The sequence below is a fragment of the Apodemus sylvaticus genome, chromosome 9 (genome assembly GCF_947179515.1).
Source record: "Apodemus sylvaticus chromosome 9, mApoSyl1.1, whole genome shotgun sequence".
Lineage (NCBI taxonomy): Eukaryota > Metazoa > Chordata > Mammalia > Rodentia > Muridae > Apodemus > Apodemus sylvaticus.
This window is the reverse complement of record NC_067480.1, coordinates 35,745,747-35,765,632: the sequence shown is the minus strand read 5'-3', so window position 1 is coordinate 35,765,632 and position 19,886 is coordinate 35,745,747. Positions and strand designations below refer to the sequence as shown.

The following is a 19,886-nucleotide window of genomic DNA, read 5'->3' as shown; positions in this document are numbered from 1 at the left end:
AAGGTGTGTAAGACTAGAAGAGATCCCTTTGCACTCCTTAATTCTGGAAGTTTAATGCTTGATTTGGGACACCAGGCAAGAGACCCACCCGGAATATATACTTGCGTATTCAGGTAGTGCAGTTCCATTGCTGTGCTGGTCAGGGGCATCTAAGAGCTAGCAGTTTCCGAGTGTATAAAACCAACAAGACCTACAATACGTGTCACTATAATATGTGATCAAGTTTATCATCCAAAGTGCCAGGCATATCGGCTACATGTAGTGTTTGCATCACCTACCCAAGTGTCTGGCACATAACCTACATATGGTGTTACATCATAGTATAGTGTTTATATCACTGCAGTAGGTTCTCTTGTCATTAAAGCCAATGCAGAGCAGTTGGCAATTTCAGCACAAGTCTAGGATAGACCTGAAACCTCTCTTCTTTCTCCGACTGAGGGTGGGTGATTCTTGATTGTGCTACGGAATAAGCAGCCTCAATTACTCAAAAACCAGGAATGACTTCTATGTTCAGTGATGCTGACCCAGGTGGGTCCATCTGGAATGTACAGTATTTCAAGATCAAAATAATAATAATAATAATAATAATAATAATATAATATTAAAATCTAAAGTGAGTCAAATAGAATTATAGATCCACAACCACCATGAGGATATGTAATAACTACAGTCCCCAGAGAGATAGGGAGGAAGTATTCCTAATCTCCAAATTCCAAAGTGCTCTAGAACCTGATGTTGTCTTAGAGGAAGTGATGTAGTAAGGGGACATTTGATGTCACAAGATGGGCTGCAACCAAAACAGAGGCGCACACTCTGAGTACTGTGGGAACTTGCCATCAAGCTATAAAGGTAACTTGAAGCACAAATGACGGCTGGGTCTCATTTCAAATATTTGGGTATATGCAAATATTGCAAAAGTCCCCTAAATTCCAAAAAGCAATGGTCTTCAGAACAAAGATATAGAGCAAATGCTATTATTAGGTCTGTTCAACAGATGGGACAATTAAGACTTCACAGGCTAAGCAGTCACTTTGCTAGTAAACCATGGACTGAGAAACAAGCCCTGCACTGTAGTCCTGTAAGCCACATTACCAGTCCCTGAAAGACAGTCCTCAACTAGTGGAAAATATGAGGGAAACATCCAGGGCCCATCATTCCTGCCTTGGTCAAGGTCACAGGCGCTGTGAGGCCTATGGCAATACCTTGGGAAAACTGTCCAAAGAAGTGTGAGATTTTCCTATCCAGAGTCACACCAGGCTTGCCAACTCCATCTCTTCATTCACCCAGCATTTATTAAGTGCCTAATATGAATTAGGCATTTATTAGGGTCCTGGCCTAAGTGTTACGAACAGCAAACTCTGACAGAAGAAGGAAGAGGTATAATGAAAACCAAAGCAATGACCTCAGAGTACTCTAAAGCTGTTTCTTCTGGGACCGGAACATTCCCAAACTCTGCCCTCTACCTAGTTCTCCTGTGCCTGTCAAATTGCCCCCAGCCCTTGATGCGATGGTAAAGCCATTTATAAATTCCATTCTCAGCTGTAATTACACTGTCAAACAACCTGAACACTCAATTTCTGCTCCACAAAGTAGTCGGTTGGCAGCTGTGCATTTTGAAGGCAACCAGAAACAGTGGAAAAGGAGCCTTTCTTTTCATAAACCTTTCGCCTGCTATGATAGAAGGGGATACGTGCTTGATATCTAATTTGCCCCCTGCAAGGTTATCCTGGGAGAAGTCCTGGCAGCACCCTGCTAGGTGGTAATGAAAGCTACTGGCATCGCAGAAGACAGGAGACAAGCAAACCACTTACGAGTGCAGGGCATAGAGGCAGCATCGTTGTCAGCTCTGAAAAAACCTCGGTCACAGGTGCAGGATGTGGCTCCTTCCCAGACAGAGTAGCTGTGCGGCGGACACTTGGCACAGGTGGCGTCCGTGGAAAGAGCTTTGTAATATCCAATTTTGCAAGCTACAGGGAAGGAGGAAAGAGAAAAGCAAACATGAGCAGGGTAAAGACATAGACTGATTGGTCTTAATGGAACCCAAGCAAACTCTCTATGTAGATGAGGGTGGCCTAAATTTCTCATTCTTCTGCCTGCTCTACCTCTATCTCGTTGAGTGATAGGATTACAAGTACATGCCACCATGCCTGGTTTATGCAAATATGCTGATCAGACCCTAGCTAAGCATTCTGCCAACTCAGCCAGACCCAGTATAGCTTCTCTTCAAGGCCCACTGGGAAATCTGATTATGTGTCAAAGAGCCTCCAAAGGACACTGCCTTAAAACTCAGTGTGATCAAGTAGAGGGCAATCAAAGTTGACTGGAATATCTCGGCGTTAGAGGTACTATCTTGATGTTCCTTACTGTATCCCCTTTCTAAAACACTGCTATCCCTCTGTGCTTTTAAAAGGAAGAATTCCAGCTTTCAGCAGATAATTGCAACTTGTTACAAGTCAGCTTTGACCTCCAAGTCTTCTGCCCCTCCCCCAACTTGGGCATAAAACCACTTACTTTTGAATCTGAGGGTGTGTGTGTGTGGGGGGGGGAGGGTGATCTTTGATCTAATCAACTGGATGAAAATGTGTCCAAAAGCTAACACAAAAGTGGCCAGCGGTTATTTCCTAATTATGGTTACAAAAAGACTCAAATAGAAAAACACAACAAAAACATTTATAAAAATAAAAATAATAGCTATTTAAATGCTATTTATTCGCAAGTGCATGGATTCCCCTACCTTCATTCATTTTCAGTACACATCCTCTGCCCCCTGCAGTGAGCACCCTACAGAAGTGAATTCAGAGCACACAGGTTTTTAGGCACCTGTGATCGGCCTTCCATGATCTCAGCTTTATAAACACCACACGCACGCTGAGGACTACTTTCACTAATGTGGAAAAATTCAATGCTGCTGCGAGACCTCATCATAAAAATTAATTAATAGGGCTTTGCAACCTTCCCCTCTTCTCCCTCCCACACCCTTAATGAATACTCTCCAAACCTATCTGAGCCTAAAATAAAAAAACTGACTGGTCCCATCAAGTATTAAGGTCACAGATAAGGATGCTGATAATTAAGTTATTCCATAACATCTGGGGCTGGGAAAGAAGATGAGCTACACACAATTTCCCCAGCATGATTTTCTCTGTGCTAGCGTCATTTATCATGTTCTCAGGATGTGTCGATAGCTACCAAATCCTGTGTGGAGGAAGGACCCGTTGCGTATTCCATTTGCCGGACATGTAAGACACAGTAGCCATCCAGGGACCTCTCCAAAAGGAATAGATGTGATCCACACACACATGCTGAGTGCTCTGACTATAGTCTGTATACAGACTCAGCAGTCACAGAGAACTGCCACACTGGTCCAAAAGCATCCACCCACACACACCAGCCAGTGAAGCCCGCTGCCTTCTCACCCTATGGCCTGGTCTGCATCAATTTTCCTCCCCTTCTTCTCTAATGACAAGCGGAGAAGGACTTTAGCAGGCACTCCGAAAGGCGCAGTTACTTCACTCTTATTAACTAAAGTAAGTTGTTTATGGAATTCCCTTAACAAGCCAAAACTTTATGGCGTGTGGAGCACCAACAATAAATGTGCTCCCAGATCAATCTCTCCCTTGTTTGCTTTTCGGTCTTTCACTGGACTGGTAGCATCTTTAAAAAAAAAAAAAAAGAAAAAAAGAAAAAAATTGTTTTGGTGGCTGTGATTTATGTGTCTCCAAAGTTCATATGCATCCCATAATTAGGTATGGTTCATCTTGCAAGGTGCTTTTGTTTAAGATGGCCCTAGGGTTTCCATGAAAATCTGCAACCTGGACATTGCAGGAAAGAAGCCTGCTGGATCTTGTGGTCCCACATCACACACACACACACACACACACACACACACACACAACTCCCAGGGTCTCTCACCTGCCTTTCAGTGAGTCACATAAGACAAAAGCAAGTACCAGCAAGATACAAAAGATTTTAAGGTCTTGTGAGCAGAGGTGGGGCTGGTGTGCGGAGAAAGAGCAAGTCTAAAGTCTAGCATTGACCTTGACAAGTTAATAGGCACCAGTCATATGTAAATAAAGAGGCACAAGTTCCTCCAACCAGAGAAAAGGAGAATGACTTCCATTTTACAAATCAGGAACTTTCTTTAAACCCCTGAGGGAATGGGGGCTTTTGTCTAAAAGCTGGCCCTGGGGTACAGAACTTTTTCTTAGGGGCACCTGACAGCAGGCTAATTCAAGCATACTTTCCTTTTTATCAGACATCAACATCTAACCTTCCTTGCACCACAACAGTAGATGGTGGTAATAGAGAGAAATTAGCCAGTGAGATAACAAAAATACTGCATTCTACTGGAAGATGTTTCTTCCAATTTGTTAAGAGCTCAAAACTTACTGTGTACTTCTTCAGTGAATTTAAAGGGGAGAAAAATGCATGAGTTTATATACTTACTTTTCTTCCTCAATGTTCATATCAACATGTTACCAAGGATAAATGAGTTTATTCGGGAAATACAGAGTTCTATACCAATTTAGAAAATTGAAAGCCGCAGTTCTTTCAACACATGGACTATTTTCATCTCTTAACTTCTTGCTTTTACAAGCACAAGTGGGGAAAAAAATACAAAAATTGTCATTGTGCTATTCTCGGCAGCCCCTGACACCCTTAACTACATTAAGACCATGTTATTAATATTTCAGGATTCTTAGAAAGGCTCTTTCAAAATATAGTAGTGGCTTTTCACACACACACAGCCATTTTGCTGCCTACATTCAAAATGACCTGCTAAATTGATGGTTTGGTACATTTCTTTGCTCTGTGTGGTTCAGCCTTTCAGAATTTAGCCCATAGATGCATAAGTGCATCCTGCATCTATTCACCACTCTACTTAAGCATCGTAAGAAGCTCACCATCCCTTTTATTTGCAACATAATTCCCCTGAAAGATGTACTTGGTACAATACACAGTGACATACACTTATTTCTCATTACCCCCCCCCCCTCCCCGGTTGATGTGCTGCCCTGTTTTTTTGAAAGTGAATGACTTTGTAAGCAAATCTAACATGTCTTCTCAAGAAGCCTCTTAATCCTGTATGTCCCAGTAAAGATGGTCAGGGTGGGTCACCTGCTGTCTCTCAAGGGAAGATTAACTCCATACAGCAAGCTTCCATACAACCCCTTTAGCTTCACCTTAATCACTTTTTTATGCTAACATGAAATAAAGGAAAATGGAGGAGAAGAAAAAGGAAAAGAAAACTACAGAAGAGCGAAAGGAGACGTTCCTTTCCTTAGTTTACCTGCAACCAGAACATTAAGAGTCTTCTCCAAAGGTTAGCAGAATATAGCGCTTTTAGTGATCCACACTTTGAAATCTCAAGGCACAGGAATATGGGACAGGAAGAGAAGTCATAAATTCTAGCAGCCTGGCCTACACAATTGAGACCGTGTCTCACACCACACAAAAGCTAATGCAAATTCTGAATTTTTAACTTACATGTTTTTTGTTGTTTTGATTATAGATGCCAATGAGCTGGCTATGCCTACTCTTTAAAAAAAAATACCCTATAAAGAGCATACAGGGGGCTGAAGGCTAGGAGATCTTCAGTTCCAAGCCAGAGTTCAACACACACACACACACACACACACACACACACACACACACACACCTCTGGTATGGATAATTATAACCACTTTTCTTCTAGAATTACAAAAGAGATTCATAGCACCTAGTTGTCTTCATAGTTCATTTTAAACTAATTTGAAAAGTAACTAGTAACAATTTGGTGGCAGATGTCAAACAAATTATTTAATTAGCTGACATAATGATCCAAGTGTTTGAAGTACTGATGGTATTTTCCAGATATGCAAGAATCCAAGGTTGTAAAAGGAAACTCCAGAGCTCATGTCCCCCTAATGGTTTGCATGCACCAAAGTGAGCTTAGGATGAACCTTTCAGCAAAATGTCTGATTCTGATTTACTAAGAGGGTGGGGAAGTATAGCGATGTCACACAGCTTTGGTACAGATTCTCACTGCTGCCATCCCCAGCCATTGTTGTCATCTGTGATCCACTGTCTGGTCATTTTCCTACAGAGAATTTGAGGTGAAAGGTTGGTCTATGAGACCAGCTATAGGAGTGAAATTCACTCCAGACCCTAAGCACCTAACCCCTAACCCCCACCCCCACACTATCTATTGAAATCACAAATAAAATGCCATTACCTTATATTTCATCCTTTACAGTATTTCTTAGGGCTTAGGGACATCACTCATTGACTAAAGTGGCTAACTGCAGCAGCAAGAAGGCCTGAACTGGGATTCCCCAAACAAAAATAGCAAGTGTACGATGAGCCTTTAATGCCAGCACTGGGGAGACGCACTAGACTAGAGCTCCAGGACCAGCCAAGGTAACCAAATCAGCAAGCGCCAGATTCAAAGAGACCTGTCTCAAAACATAATGTGGAGACTCAGTGTAGACCTCTGGTTTCCATGCATGCTTGTGCCTACACATAGATGCATATAAATGCTCACATCACATAAGCATACAAAAACATATATGTACACACTATTTTTTCAGTGTGATCAGTAAAAATCATAAACTTACTCTTCAATCTTCCATTTTATTTCTCTTGTATAACATTGTTCTGCAAACAGTAGCATCAGCTCTGGAGTGTGTGTGTGTGTGTGTGTGTGTGTGTGTGTGTGTGTGTGTACTCACCCTTGCAGAAGTGGGTACTATAAGCTATGGAGCAATACCAGCAGCACCCTGGAACCTTTGTCAAGACACCCAGAACCTACCTCAGAACCTGACCAATTTCCTTAAAACTCAGGTTTCAAGTAGCTAAACTCTCTGTAAAACCTAATTTGAATTACAGTCCAAATTAGTAGTGATGTGGTGTTTGGGTGGGGAGCAGTTAAAGGTTACCTTCCCAGGTAACAAACTGGTTATTTCAAATAGAGCCTCCAGAAGGTCAGAACAGAAATTCCAATAGGAATCCTCTGAGGAGAATTTGAGCCATTTATGTAAACTGGTCCCTAAGGAGTGTTTGGCTCTTGGCCTAAAGGCCTCTCCACTTTTCTCTGTATGTGATCGAGGTGCACACGTTCCGCATTCTGTGTACCAGACACAATGTTTATTTTGGAGTATAAACATCAAAGCCACTTGCTGACCATTCCAATAAATCGCTTCTCTGATTAACTAACTGTTCATTTCTACTTATAACGTAAGAATAAATGATGAGGAACATAATCTGTATGGTAAAGGCTTGCTGCATTCAAGATTTCATAAAAATGTGCAAGCCTCAGTAATCTTTGGAAAAGCTAGAAACATTGGGCAATAACCCTTCTCCCAGCACAGATTGTTAAACTGAGGCACCAAAACAAAACAAAACAACAAAAAACAAACAAAAACCTGACAGCTATTACAGGAAAGAGGCTCTGGTTTAGGACAATCAGACTCTGCCCCACTCCTAAACAGTAAATATGGCCAAATACTGCCAGAAACATAGTATTCAAATCATGCTGCTATATTAATAAACGAAAGTGGACCATTAAGAAGACCTTAAAGATTAGCTTTCATTGGAGTCAGCAAACTCTTCGACAGAGCCAAATAGTAAATAACTTAGGCTTTACAGGCAAGCTTGGAAGAAGAAAGATACTATGTAACAAAATAGAAAACAAATTGTTAGCAGTAAGATTTGAACTAATTGGAATGGTTAATTACTTTTTTGTATTAGATATTTACTAATGAGGAGAACAGAATTCTTTATTGGAGATATAACATTTCTCTTAATTGGTCTTCAAGGAAAGCATTTTCTATTACCAAATCAATTGCAAATGCCATCCATAAAAACATTACTAGCTTTCAGGTCATATAAAAACTGGTAGCAATCTGGGATTGGGCTCAGGGGGCTCTACACTGTCAGCCATGAATTGAGCAGTCTAAAATGAATGCCTTGGCCAAGGTTCCTTTCTGGAGCATGTTAGAAAGGACTGAAATCTACAGCGCCTGCTCTCTTTGTCTGACTGAGGAGCACTCTACCAGTCACTGCAAAATAGAAAACTTCCTATCAACTTAATAATATCCCTATTATCTTAAAGGAAGCACTGATTACAGCCCTACACCACCTTTAAATTGATTTTTTTTTCTGTGATTAAACAGTGTAGACTGGGGGGAGGGAAGGGGGGGCGGGGGATGTTACTCCAACTTCTTATCAGTTTCTTTTAAGCTCTTTCAAAATCCTGCAATTACGGGGCTGATTACCGTCAAATTCACCTTTTCTACCCAGAACAGGAATGGTTCATCTACATCATAAAATATTAGGCTTTGGGTGTGGAGGTGTACGCCTCAGATCTCTAAACACAACTTTCAATCCTAAGAACACAAAGTTTAAGGTCCACTTTCCATAGAGGGGAATTACAGTCAGGTTGGGCTAGACAAGATAAGGATGATAATGAGAAGCAGAAGGAAGAGTAGGGAAGATAGCTCTGCAGTTCAGAGAAGAATGCATATTGTTCTTTCAGAGGACCAGAGTCCCATCACCCAAGCTGAGCACTCACACCTTCGTAGGTAACTCCATCTGCAGGGGACCAATATCTCGGGCTGAGGTAGGCATCAGACTCGAGCGTTACACAGAAACACACACATAATTAAAAACAAACTAAATCTTTAAAACAATAATAGCGGAGCTGGAGAGGACATGGGTTCATTTCTTGTATCTACAATTAGTGACTTCCAGGGACAAATGCTTTCTCTGCCTTGTGCCTGTGGACACAAGCTCATTCCAACCTCAACTCAGACAGGCAGAGAGGGACCTAAGAGCTTGGCAAGATATAAATGCATTATAGTCTTGGGTTAATGCTGGGATTCCTAAACTCTACTTTGTGACAGTAGAGGACCAATGAAGAACTAGAACTGAAGACAATCCAAGACTAAGATCTTGGGATGCTAAAACTCAGTAAATTCTAACTTCAGTTTAGTGTTTTCTAATCTGCCTTACCTAAATGACATGGGTGACAATTAAGTCAAACCCCAGGCTTCATGCTTCTTATTGTCTGCTGGGGGTCCAAGAATGTTAATTCAGGTACCCCATTCTGAGAACTGCCCAGCTATAAACAGATTCATCTCTTAATGTGAGTGTGTGTGTGTATATGTGTGTGTGTGTGTGTGTTAGTGTGATTTGTATGTGTATACTTGTGTCTGTATCACAGGGGGACTTCACATGCCCTACTCTATCACTGCTTTATTCTTTTGAGACAGGGTCTCTCACTGAACTCAAAGCTAAGCTGACAGACAGCAAACCCCAGAGATCCTGTCACCCATGGTCTCCATAATGCTGGAGTGTACAGATAGACAGCCATACAGCCACAATAGGCTTTTGACATGGGTGCTGGAACTTGAACTAGAGCCTCGTGCCTGTATGTATATCAAGTTCATTGAGCAATCACTTCAGCTCCAGACTTATCTCTTAAGGAAAAAGTCAAAGCATAGTTTATAGCAAGTAAATCCAAAAACACTTTTAAAAAACATCTAGAGGACAGGTAATAGGCTTTGCAGTTTAGGAAGGGGTATGTCAGAGATGCGACATTTTTGTAATTCATGAACAATTGATGCATGACAACACTTACATTATTCTGCACATAAAATAATATGCCCTGAATACTTAGAAGACAGAACTTGCTGAAGGTCATGCTCAAAGAGTAGCAGATACCAGGGTGAATATCTCCAGTCCTAGAACTTGAGAGCAGAGTTTCAAGAACCATCTGAGTCCTGAAGTTGAACACCAAGCTGAACCAAAGGAAGGCCTCATCTCAAAACCCAAATCTAAGCAAACATACCAAATAGTGCCGTCTCAGATCAGCACCCCGTGATATCAGCTCTGTGGATTATCACTGTTGCCTTAACACTCTGGACCCCCAAACCCTCTTTTCTTCTACATATTTCTGGCTCTTTTGATAATAAGTTCAGGAAGGTAAACCAAATACTTTTTAAAGGTCACTAAATACATTAACAGTTTGGGGGTTGTCTAGTGCACTATGGGGAATATAGGAAGTCTATACTATTCGTAGAAAATATTTTTCTATGACAATATTTGGACAATCTATAAGGGAAACACTGTGTGGTTTTGAAAGCTCTAACTTGGTACAGGATCCTCAGGACACTGTTTTCAAAGGCTCTCAGGAGGTGGCAGACACACAAAAGTTCCAGACTTTAAGCAAGTTTGCCAATAAATGGCTGGTCCTCCCTTTAAAAAGTTGAGGATATTTGGGACAGAGATGTTTTATAATCAACAACAGCAGGAAGGATGCTATGGACAAAAGCAATGATCTCTTATATAAGAGATTCTATCTCCTTCGCCATCCTTTAAAACTGCAATGATTCCGGCAAAGAACAGTGAGGACTAGATTTGGTTCTTAGTCCATTGAGTCTGGAGAACAAGGCTGCCTGGACTGAGGCAGCCTTGACAAGTTTGGCTGCCAGGCCTCAATATCAGGTAGAGACTAAGGATGGTTAAAAAAACATAAAGAGATCTAAACAATGTGACTTTAAAGGAAGAGAAAAGGGGACAACTCAGGGACCCTCCTACCAAGACCGTTTTGCAGATAATAGACGGGAATCAGGAGAGGAAGAAAAGAGAGGTGGGGCCAGAGTAAGCAGAAACAAGTCCAGCCCAAGGTACCCCCAGGTAGATCCTTTCCTCAATACTAGATTGGTAAAAAGCGGTCCAAAGAAGTCCTGGCTGTCTTACAAAAACAAGGTGGGTCTCAGGGGTGGGTACTTCTGCTTTAGGGTGGGGTCCACCCACCAAAACTGATAACTGTCTATAAACAATGGATTCCTGGAATCCAAGGTAACTCCAGGAGGACAGATTTACAAAGACTTCTCAGTGGCAGGAGGCAGACAGAAGGAAGTAAGATAAAGGCTTCCACCCTGCTTCTCCACCTAGGTGGGTCCAGAAAATCCAAGGAGCCAAAGCACCTTTCAGGTGTCTATTTATTAGATATGTGATCTTGAACAAACAATGGAACAAGTCCACATTCTGATTCTCATCTGCAGAAGTGAAGGAGATTGGGTAAAACAAACCCCCAAAGAATGAAGTACTGTGGGGTCTGGTTAGGTGGCGAGGCTTGCTCAGTTACCTGTTGCAAATACTTGTTGTCTCCGGAATGGGACAAAAATAGGGATAAGCCATACTGAATTCCCCCCCCCCCATATTAGCCTTTATTAAATAAAAGTGAATATAATTTCTATCCATTATAATTTTAGTCTCTCATTAAGTACAACTTATTTAGTTACAAAATAAGTAGCAGGTAATTTTTATTCAACGAAGGTTATAATTGTATGAGTGGCTGGATGAGGGTTCATGTGGGTTCCTTCTTCCCAGCAATATCCAGCTCCCTCTCTTCCTACAAGCCCAGACCTATGTGGGCTCCCCATGTCCTTACAGTCCCTCTTCAGTGCTGGCTTTCAGAAAAAACAGACAAGAGGAGGAAATGACAGAAAGTGTGCTGAAAATTGCCTTGATCTTTCATGAACAGAAGGCAGTATAATCCCATAAATAGGTGGGTAATTCCAAAAATGTCAGCTGTGGATGGTTTTTTCAGGGGAGGTGCAGTAAATCCTCCAGGAGCAAATTCAAATAAAGCTTGCTCATTTTAAATTAACTCCATGAAAGTTATTGCGCACAGGCAAAGAGGAATACAAGGAAGAATTCTTCTGTGGCGAAAAGCTATCCTGTGTCTGTACCAAACTCCAAGAGCGTGTTCAAGGAGACAGATCAGAGGCTAAGCTACAGTATGGTTTCCTCGGGAGAGATCTACCATACTTTGGTGTTTCAGTAGCTCTCTCTCACAGTGGTACCTGGAGCTCATAGATCAGTCAGGATAAGCAGGCCAGTAAGCCTTGGGGGGTTACAAAGGAAATAAGAACTTCGGTATTACACAAGGAAGAAGCTGGGCAAGAAATTCATTTTTGCAGTAAGGATGATGTACCATATCCCAAACCGAAACCAGACTGTGGAGTGCACTGAGGTGCATGCTAGCCTGTCTCATAGGTCCCGAAGCTCAACCTCACATTCTATGGGATTGGCTGTATGGTGAAAGGACTCATTTAGAAAATGAATCCTGGCCAGCCTAGATACCTTTGATAGAAAGAAACCCTTTCTCATAGTAGGGATCTACCTGCCTCCACTGTATCTGAGATTACAGGTCCATGCCTGGCTTTTTGCCTGCTTGTTGGGAATCAAACTCACTCATATTTTAGAGGCAAGCAGTTTAACAACTGAGCCATCTTCCTTGCACATTTGGGTGGGGTAGGGGTGGAAACAAATGGATAAATTGTTTCAACTTGATAAAGTGGTAACAGTTTTAAAACAGAGGCAGACAACAGCAGCCTGTAATTGCAGTGAAGGTTTTTTTTTTCTTTGTTATTTTGAAACAAAAAGATCCCTCACTCCTACTCTAATCTTATCCTCATTTTCCCAATTAGGAAACTGAAATTTTGTTATATAAAAGATGCAAATCGCATATTTGAATAACACTAGGGGTGGGGTGGGGAGAGGGCTGTCTATCAGGCTAGTTGTGTAAAGCATACAAGCTCTTCAAATGTTACATATTTCTCCCCTTTTATGATGGAGTTCCTTCTAAATTTTACATGAGAACCCTATAGCCTTCAGCGGTAAACTCTGAGAATAAACCAAACAAACCAAACAAACCAAAGCTCGATTTTCCTCAACTGTTTTATAAATGAACAGAATTTGAATGACTATAAAAAAATTCAAGGTCAAGAAAAAGATGGAAGCATCCTTTTGCCTAATATACTCAAAGACTGAAGTATTTTAAAGCCACATTGTTAAAAAAAAAAAAAATCCAAGCTGGGGCTAAAAAAAAAAACCCAGCAGAAAGAGTATTTGCAGCTCTTGCTAGGGCCGACACAGGCTCCCAAACCATCCCAAACCCAGTTCCAGGGGATCCATCTTCTGGCCTCTGCAGACATCAGGCAAGCATGTAGTACACATACATACATAGTCAAAATGTCTATTCACATTCAATAAGTAACCTCCAAAAATAATAAAAAAAAATTAAAAAAAAAAAGGATTTGGGATATACTCAGAGACAGAGACCTTTTCCTCACGTGTCCAAGATCCTAGATTTACTACTGCAAAAAAGTTACTAAATAAGTAATGTAAAGAGGTATAAAGAAAGCCATAAGTAATATAAAGAAGTATGAAGAAAACCAACAAATGTCTACCTTTAATTTGAATGTAAAATTACTGATAACATCTGGTAAGACTTCTGAAAGACTTAACTAAGCTACCATCTAAGCTTTCCGTCCTTATGGACGGGGACACATCTGTTACAGCCAGGACACGCCAGTCAAGAGCCACCTTGATCCCCCATGACACTTCAGGGAGCATGGGGCTTTCCGAAGACTTTCTATTGTCTTTGTCCACCTTTGATATTTATGGTGAATTCAGACTAGTTGTCGCTCATTAGAGACCGACTGGTGACCTGAAACAGATCAGGGGAGCTGCACCTCACCCTCCGCCAAGCCCCATTTAATGCCAGGATCAGTGTGGATTAGCATCACTGTGGTTGCAGCCACTCGCTATGAGAGATACATGCTAGTGCAGCCACAAAGTTAGTCAGTGTTTCTACAAGCACTCATTCAACCTTTTCCACGTTAGCAATCCTGAGGATGACTTTATTGAGCACATTCTGAGAGCTAAGAGGCTGAGACTATGACTTTGTCACCAGGGAGGGAGTAGATCACAGCTTACTCTCACATCTTAAGGGCTGCTGTCTAGTAGAGGGGACTTTAGACTTTCCAGAGGGGGGTTTCTTTCTATTCATCTCACCAGGCGATGCAGATGCACTAAGCAGTGTAAATAACAGTAGGGGGGGAAATATGACATAAGACCCCGAAGTATCAGTCAGCTGGAGGGAAAAAAAAATCTTCTCCAGGAAGCCAGCTCCACCATCAGAATCTAAAACAGTAGCTGTTGTCACAAAACCCCAGTAGGGTAGGGTGAGCACTGAAGGTGTTTACTAAGCTGGTGACTGGCAAAAGAACCACCAGTTTACTTAGTTTCTCTGTTTATTTAAAACTAAAGGCTGCATAGGGATGAAATATGTTGTAAAGCTGGGGCCAGAGCAAGAGAAACACGTGTTAAATAATTATTTGATTAACTCAGACAGCATAGCTAGTCATTGTTACCCAAACGACTTTATAGCCAGAGTTGTCACCAGCCATGATTTATGCCTTCAAAATGACTGCAGTCATAACTGCTGGCAGAGTTTCTTTCTTTTTGTTATGTTGATGGGACTTGAGGATTTCAGGGGCAGCAGTAGGAGTAGGGAGTAGGGCGCTTTAAAAGAACTCAATCCCCCCACCCAACGCTGGTAATTAGCAGTGTCTTCTACCTTAGAGGTTGGATCACTGTCACCTTTGTGTCCTTCAAACATTCCCCATACTGTGAACTTCTTTTTTTGAAGGAGAATTTGAACATTCTGGGTCTACGCGATGTTTTAAAAAGTGATTTATGTTAAGCAGATACGATCATGTTAAACATCTGGTTTTGGTATCACATGTTAGCGGATTAAAGATTTTATATAACTATCTGCCAACATTTAATGTTATATGTGTTGGACTAGTCCAGCCTTGCTTTATGTCTGATGAGAAGAACAAAATAAAACCTCTCCGGGAGTTCCCTGAAGAGACCTCGTCTAGACCAAGTGAAATTTATGGAGAAGCTGCACTGTCTGTTTTCAGTTTGATGCGGAGCAGAGCAAGGGGGTCATTGCAAGGACCAGCATCCCAAAACCTGGCCCGGCACTCATGATCTTGCTATATAGAACACAGATATTGCTAGTACCAAACTACCATCTTACCTTCCATCACACTCCTGAAAGCTGTGTGTGTGTGTGTGTGTGTGCTCATGCACACACAATTTTATGCATTACACACTCATCAGCTCAAGTTGACACTGTCCTAAGAACTCAATCTAAATTGCACACTCTAACCTAGCAGCCTTCCAGGAATTTGCCCGTGAGCTCTCTGCTACTGAAGCAAATCCCCAGAGGAGCTGCATTCAAATTCCCTCTTGCTCATTACAAGCTGGCAAGGGGGGCTGGTCCCATTCTCAGGGACCCCAGGAGCTACAGCAACTGCTGCCCCAGGCAGCCCAGCTTTCTCTGACATCAGATTGAATTCCTGGGAAAGGGCAAGATACCAGAAGTGCTTACAGGTGAATTCTTTGTCCCTTTCAAGTACATCTGACTTAGCCGATGACTTTTAACATGATTATCTTTTTGTGGGAAGGACTATCAGTTAGGTCAGAAGATCACATCCAGATGTAAATAATAAATCACAAAACAGGGACTAGCAAGCCGCAGATTTGTTCATTCTCATTTAATATTCCCCATAGCGAGGCAGATATGGGGAATATTAAATATTAAATTCTCATTTCCCCTTATCAAAGCAGAGCAACTGGGAGGAAAACGCAACAACAAACAGGGCATGGTGCTAAATGTTCCCACTGTGTCGGCCACGGAGGAAGGGTAGGGAGGTGCCTTTCATAAGGAGCACCTGGGTTTCCCTCTGAAGGAGGAAGGAAGGGAGGAAAGGAGGAAGACAAGGAGGAAGAGAACAAGGAAGAATCAATGATAAGGAAGCAGGGGAGCAATAAGGAAGAGACAGAGGCCAGGGGGGAGGAGATAGAAAGAAACAAACAGGTATCATCACGAAGAAAAGAGCAAACTTTTGCAAATTTGACAACTTAAAATCACCCCAGAGCTGCACAATACTTATTTACCCGAAGATATCTTTAGACCAGCTCCCAGAAGTGATTATAGACACCACGTGAGGATTTAGTCACAAGATGTAGTGCACCTGGATTTGGGGAGGGGGGGGGGGTTGTGATGTTCAGTACTGGTAGTCCTTCCTTATTCATCCCTGAGCAACTTACAAGGTGCTTCCAGCCAGCCAGACTTAGCAAGTAGATCATCTTTTTGTGTGTTCAAAAAAAAAAAAAAAAACCTGAAACAATAAGTCCTGCATTTTACTTTTTATTTATAAAGATTTATTTATTATTATATGCAAGTACACTGTAGCTATCTTCAGACACACCAGAAGAAGGCGTCAGATCTCATTACTGATGGTTGCGGTCCACCATGTGGTTGCTGGGATTTGAACTCAGGACCTTCAGAAGAGCAGTCAGTGCTCTTATCCGCTGAGCATCATCTCTCCAGCCCTGGTCTAGAACTCTTAACTGTAGAACGGATTAACAGATGGGCCTCAATGCCACAGAGATCCTCCTGCCACGGTGTCCTGAATGTGGGGATTATGGAGGAAAGCGTCCTCACTTTGCTATGGGGTCATTAGACCTGTGCAGGGATCCATGGCATAACATAGGGGGATGCCGCACAGGGTCTGCGTGTTCACAGTGCCAAGCATAGAAGCATGCAGAGAGGGCAGGAGCTGGGAAGTCAGCCTGAGCTGGATCCCAAGCTAAGAAAGGGACAGGAAGGAGGAAAAATACATAAGGAAGCAGGCAAAAGGCCAGGAATGTTGCACCCTGGGGTAAGTGTGGAAGACGATCAGAAAGCAGAAGTTTGCTATTTCGAGCTTTGTTTGAGAGGAATGCCAAAGCTGGGAAGCCTAGAAGACAGAAGCAAATAAATAACAGCCCGAAAGTCTACGGCGCCATCCTAAGAACCCCCGCAATGAGATTTGCGACAGATTTTCCAAAGATCCCATTAGGAATTAAAGATATAGGTCATTGGCAGAGTGTTGCCTTGAACGCACAAGACCCTGAGTTTGATCTTCAGTACTCTGGAAAATGATTCCACCGACTATTGGAACGTGGGCCTCCCTATGTATTACTGGCTGAGAAAGAAGAACCTTCTAGAAGGCTACCCTGAAGCGGTAGCCACGGGATGGGGTGGAGGAGATGGGACTAAGAGTGGAGTTCCATATCAGTGACATAGGAGACCAAGCTGGTTCACCTCACTCTCAGAAAATATTTCCTTAAGTAGACCTGAGATTCCAATCGAGTGACAGCAGGAGTGATTTCTGATTTCCCCTTGGCTCTATCTCTCACAGTGAGTCATGTCTAGAGCCACCTGTGCGGGGCCATCACTTCCACAGCTAATTAGGCTCAAGACGCCTCCCTGTCCTGTAGCCTTACGGAGGTTGGAACCAGGCCTGGTCTTGACCACTTAAGGAGGGCCACACCTTGATAGCAGCCTCATGACAGTATCATGACTCCCAAGGATCCCACCAGCGGCAAGATTCCTGAATATGATTCAAACCGGAATCCATTGCAGCTGCTGAGAACCTGCCGGGGTTGCCAGAACCGGAGGAAGAGTTATGACAGTTTTTGGAATGGCATCAAGTAGCTTACCGGTGTGGGCAGCGTATTGGTAGTCATGTAAGGTATTTCTTTCTGGTCGCCTCACAGACAGGTAACCCAACCTAGCTCTGATAGCAAGTAGCCAGCCAGCTGGTATCTAAACAACAGAGTTTGGTTCCACATACCATCAGTTCTTGATTGCCCCTGCTTCAAGCAAGCTTGTAGAAGTGAGGCCCCAGCCCAGATGCCTGCAGCTAAGTAGGGAGGGGCAGGAAGTCTTATGTACCGACCACTTCTCCCCAACCGTTTTATGGTTGTTTTTGATTTGGTTCTTTCTTGTTTGGCATCTGGGGTTTTGGTTGGTTTATTTTGTTTTGTTTTTAAGACAGAATTTATGTAGCCCAGGCTCCCCGGGGAAACACCTGATCTTCCTGTCCGAACTTCCCAACTGTGACTGACACCAAGCACAGTCTTGGAAATCAAGTCCACGATCCTCTGCTGGACACACTCCACCATTCTCAGCAGCAGCCTTACTTGTTTACTGTTTGAGCTCTGGTGTTTCCAGTGGTTCTTGTATTCGGAGCTGCTCCCAGTCTAGTGATAGAGCCTGCACTGGCTGAGTACAATGAATGAGGCCTCTGCTGGGTTTGGTATCTACATGTCCATGAGCACCCCTAGCACCTGGACAAAAGGCCACTTGGACTTCCCACCTCTTGCTACAAGCTACACAAGGATTTTTTTTCTAGGTTCTCTTTCTTGTTCCTATTGCCTTTGTGACTTACATTTCCCTTCAAATGGCCTGCCAACAGTACAGACTCTGTTGGAAGTTGCCAAAAGGGAAGCGGGGACAATCCCACCCCAGGCAGGCAGAAAGGATTGCTGATAATCCTTACAGGCTGGGAGGGGCAGGGGAAAAGGCCTTTCTATGGCATGGCCTCATGTTAGGGAAGCTTGTCACCTCAGGGTTGTAAGGAGCCTGTGGCTCTGATCGCCCACCAGGAAACAAATGTAGCAAAAAAGTTACCAAACTTAGATATGAATAATTGTCTGAAGTGAGACGGCAGTAAATGTTGAAAGGGGTGGAGCTTGTGGGGAAAGTCAACCCTAACTTGGGCAGGCTTGGGAGCCTAGGAAGATAGGATGAAAGATAAGGCCCCAGCTGGGTTAGTCACACCCTCCTACACACAATTCACTTGGCAAACACTCACTAACAAAGCAGGTCCCAGCTTCAAACAGAAGGCAGTACAGTCCAACACCCAGGGTGCCTAGAAAGGTAATTTTTAAATTTTTTTTTAGGCAAAAGATCTGGGAAAAAAAATATATATTTTTTTTAAAATGAGAATACCCCTGATACTCCTATGGCCACAGAAGAAGTTAAGGTTCCTCCACTGAACTTTCTGGAAAGAGTCAAAGACAACAGAGAGTCTCAGTTTACTTTGAAGCAGAAGACAGATGGTTATTCCAACACAGAAATCCAAGGAAAGGAGAGAGGGGCTGGAGAAGAGGGGACACTGAGAGTCATGGAACGCTACACCCCTTCTTTCTGTTCCCAGGTCAATCCACTAGGATCTCTTCCCCCCACCTCCCATTCCAACTGTAAAGAAATCTTACTTAGGAGTCCTGTTCTGCTATGTATAAGTGTGCCAGCCCTATTATTAGCTGTCTCGGAAAAGGTAGCCCCTCCTGGAATTTAGAAAAAGGGAACAGTTAAAACCAATGTATAGTATATTCTAGAAAAACCAAAATAAAGATCCACATATAGGTCTGCATTCTCGTCTCAGAACCCAAAGGAACAAAAGGTGTTCTTCTGCCCCCAACAACAACCCACAGGGTCCCAGCTCCAATCTCTTGATTCTTTTTCCATGATCTAGAGTCTACCCACTACTGTCTGTCTTTCTCTCTTCCTCTTTTGTGGGCCATTATGTAAATGTAAAGGTAGTAAATATTCATTTGTATAATAAATGAAATGTTCATATATAATTATGCCACAATCCCTAATGCCACCACCACCCTCCCATACCATATGCTATATACAATTCAAAACACGAAGAGGCAAACAGAGGCCCCATTTGGCATCCAGCCCCATTTGTCCCTTAAATGCCACCTCCAACTTGAATAGAAGCAGACTGCACACCGTTTGTTCTTGTTTGGATTAGTGCTCACACATTCGCAATGGCATATGACTAAAGTCTGAACTCCCTCCTGAAGCCTAAAGGCAGGCACTACCTCAACAGTCAAGCAGTATTGCAGTCGGGAATTATAATTCAAATTCACACTTGCATATGCACCACCTCCTGCCTTAATGGTCATGTGCTCACTCACTAGCATCCTTCCCTGTTTAGCACATTCTCTCCTCCATCTCTCTTCTTACTAAGGAAGCTTCACATTCCCTCCAAATGTTCTGAGATGCTCCAATGCAGTCTTCCTCCACTTACCTCCTCTCCCCACAAGACCACTTCTCACTGTGTAGCCCAGGCTAGCCTTAAGCTCGTGACCCTGTGACCCTGTGACCCTCCTGACTTGGCCTTGCATCCCTAGGATTC

General features: G+C 42.7%; 1 protein-coding gene across 2 annotated transcripts in view; it reads right to left on the bottom strand.

Moving 5' to 3' along the window:
• Positions 1–19,886, bottom strand: part of Epha4 (EPH receptor A4) — a 143,996-nt gene that overhangs the window by 75,387 nt on the left and 48,723 nt on the right. For both annotated transcript variants that reach the window (XM_052193347.1, XM_052193348.1), the window contains exon 4: positions 1,812–1,967. In XM_052193347.1, the coding sequence (XP_052049307.1) occupies positions 1,812–1,967 (156 nt within the window). The remainder of the gene's footprint in view (positions 1–1,811; positions 1,968–19,886) is intronic.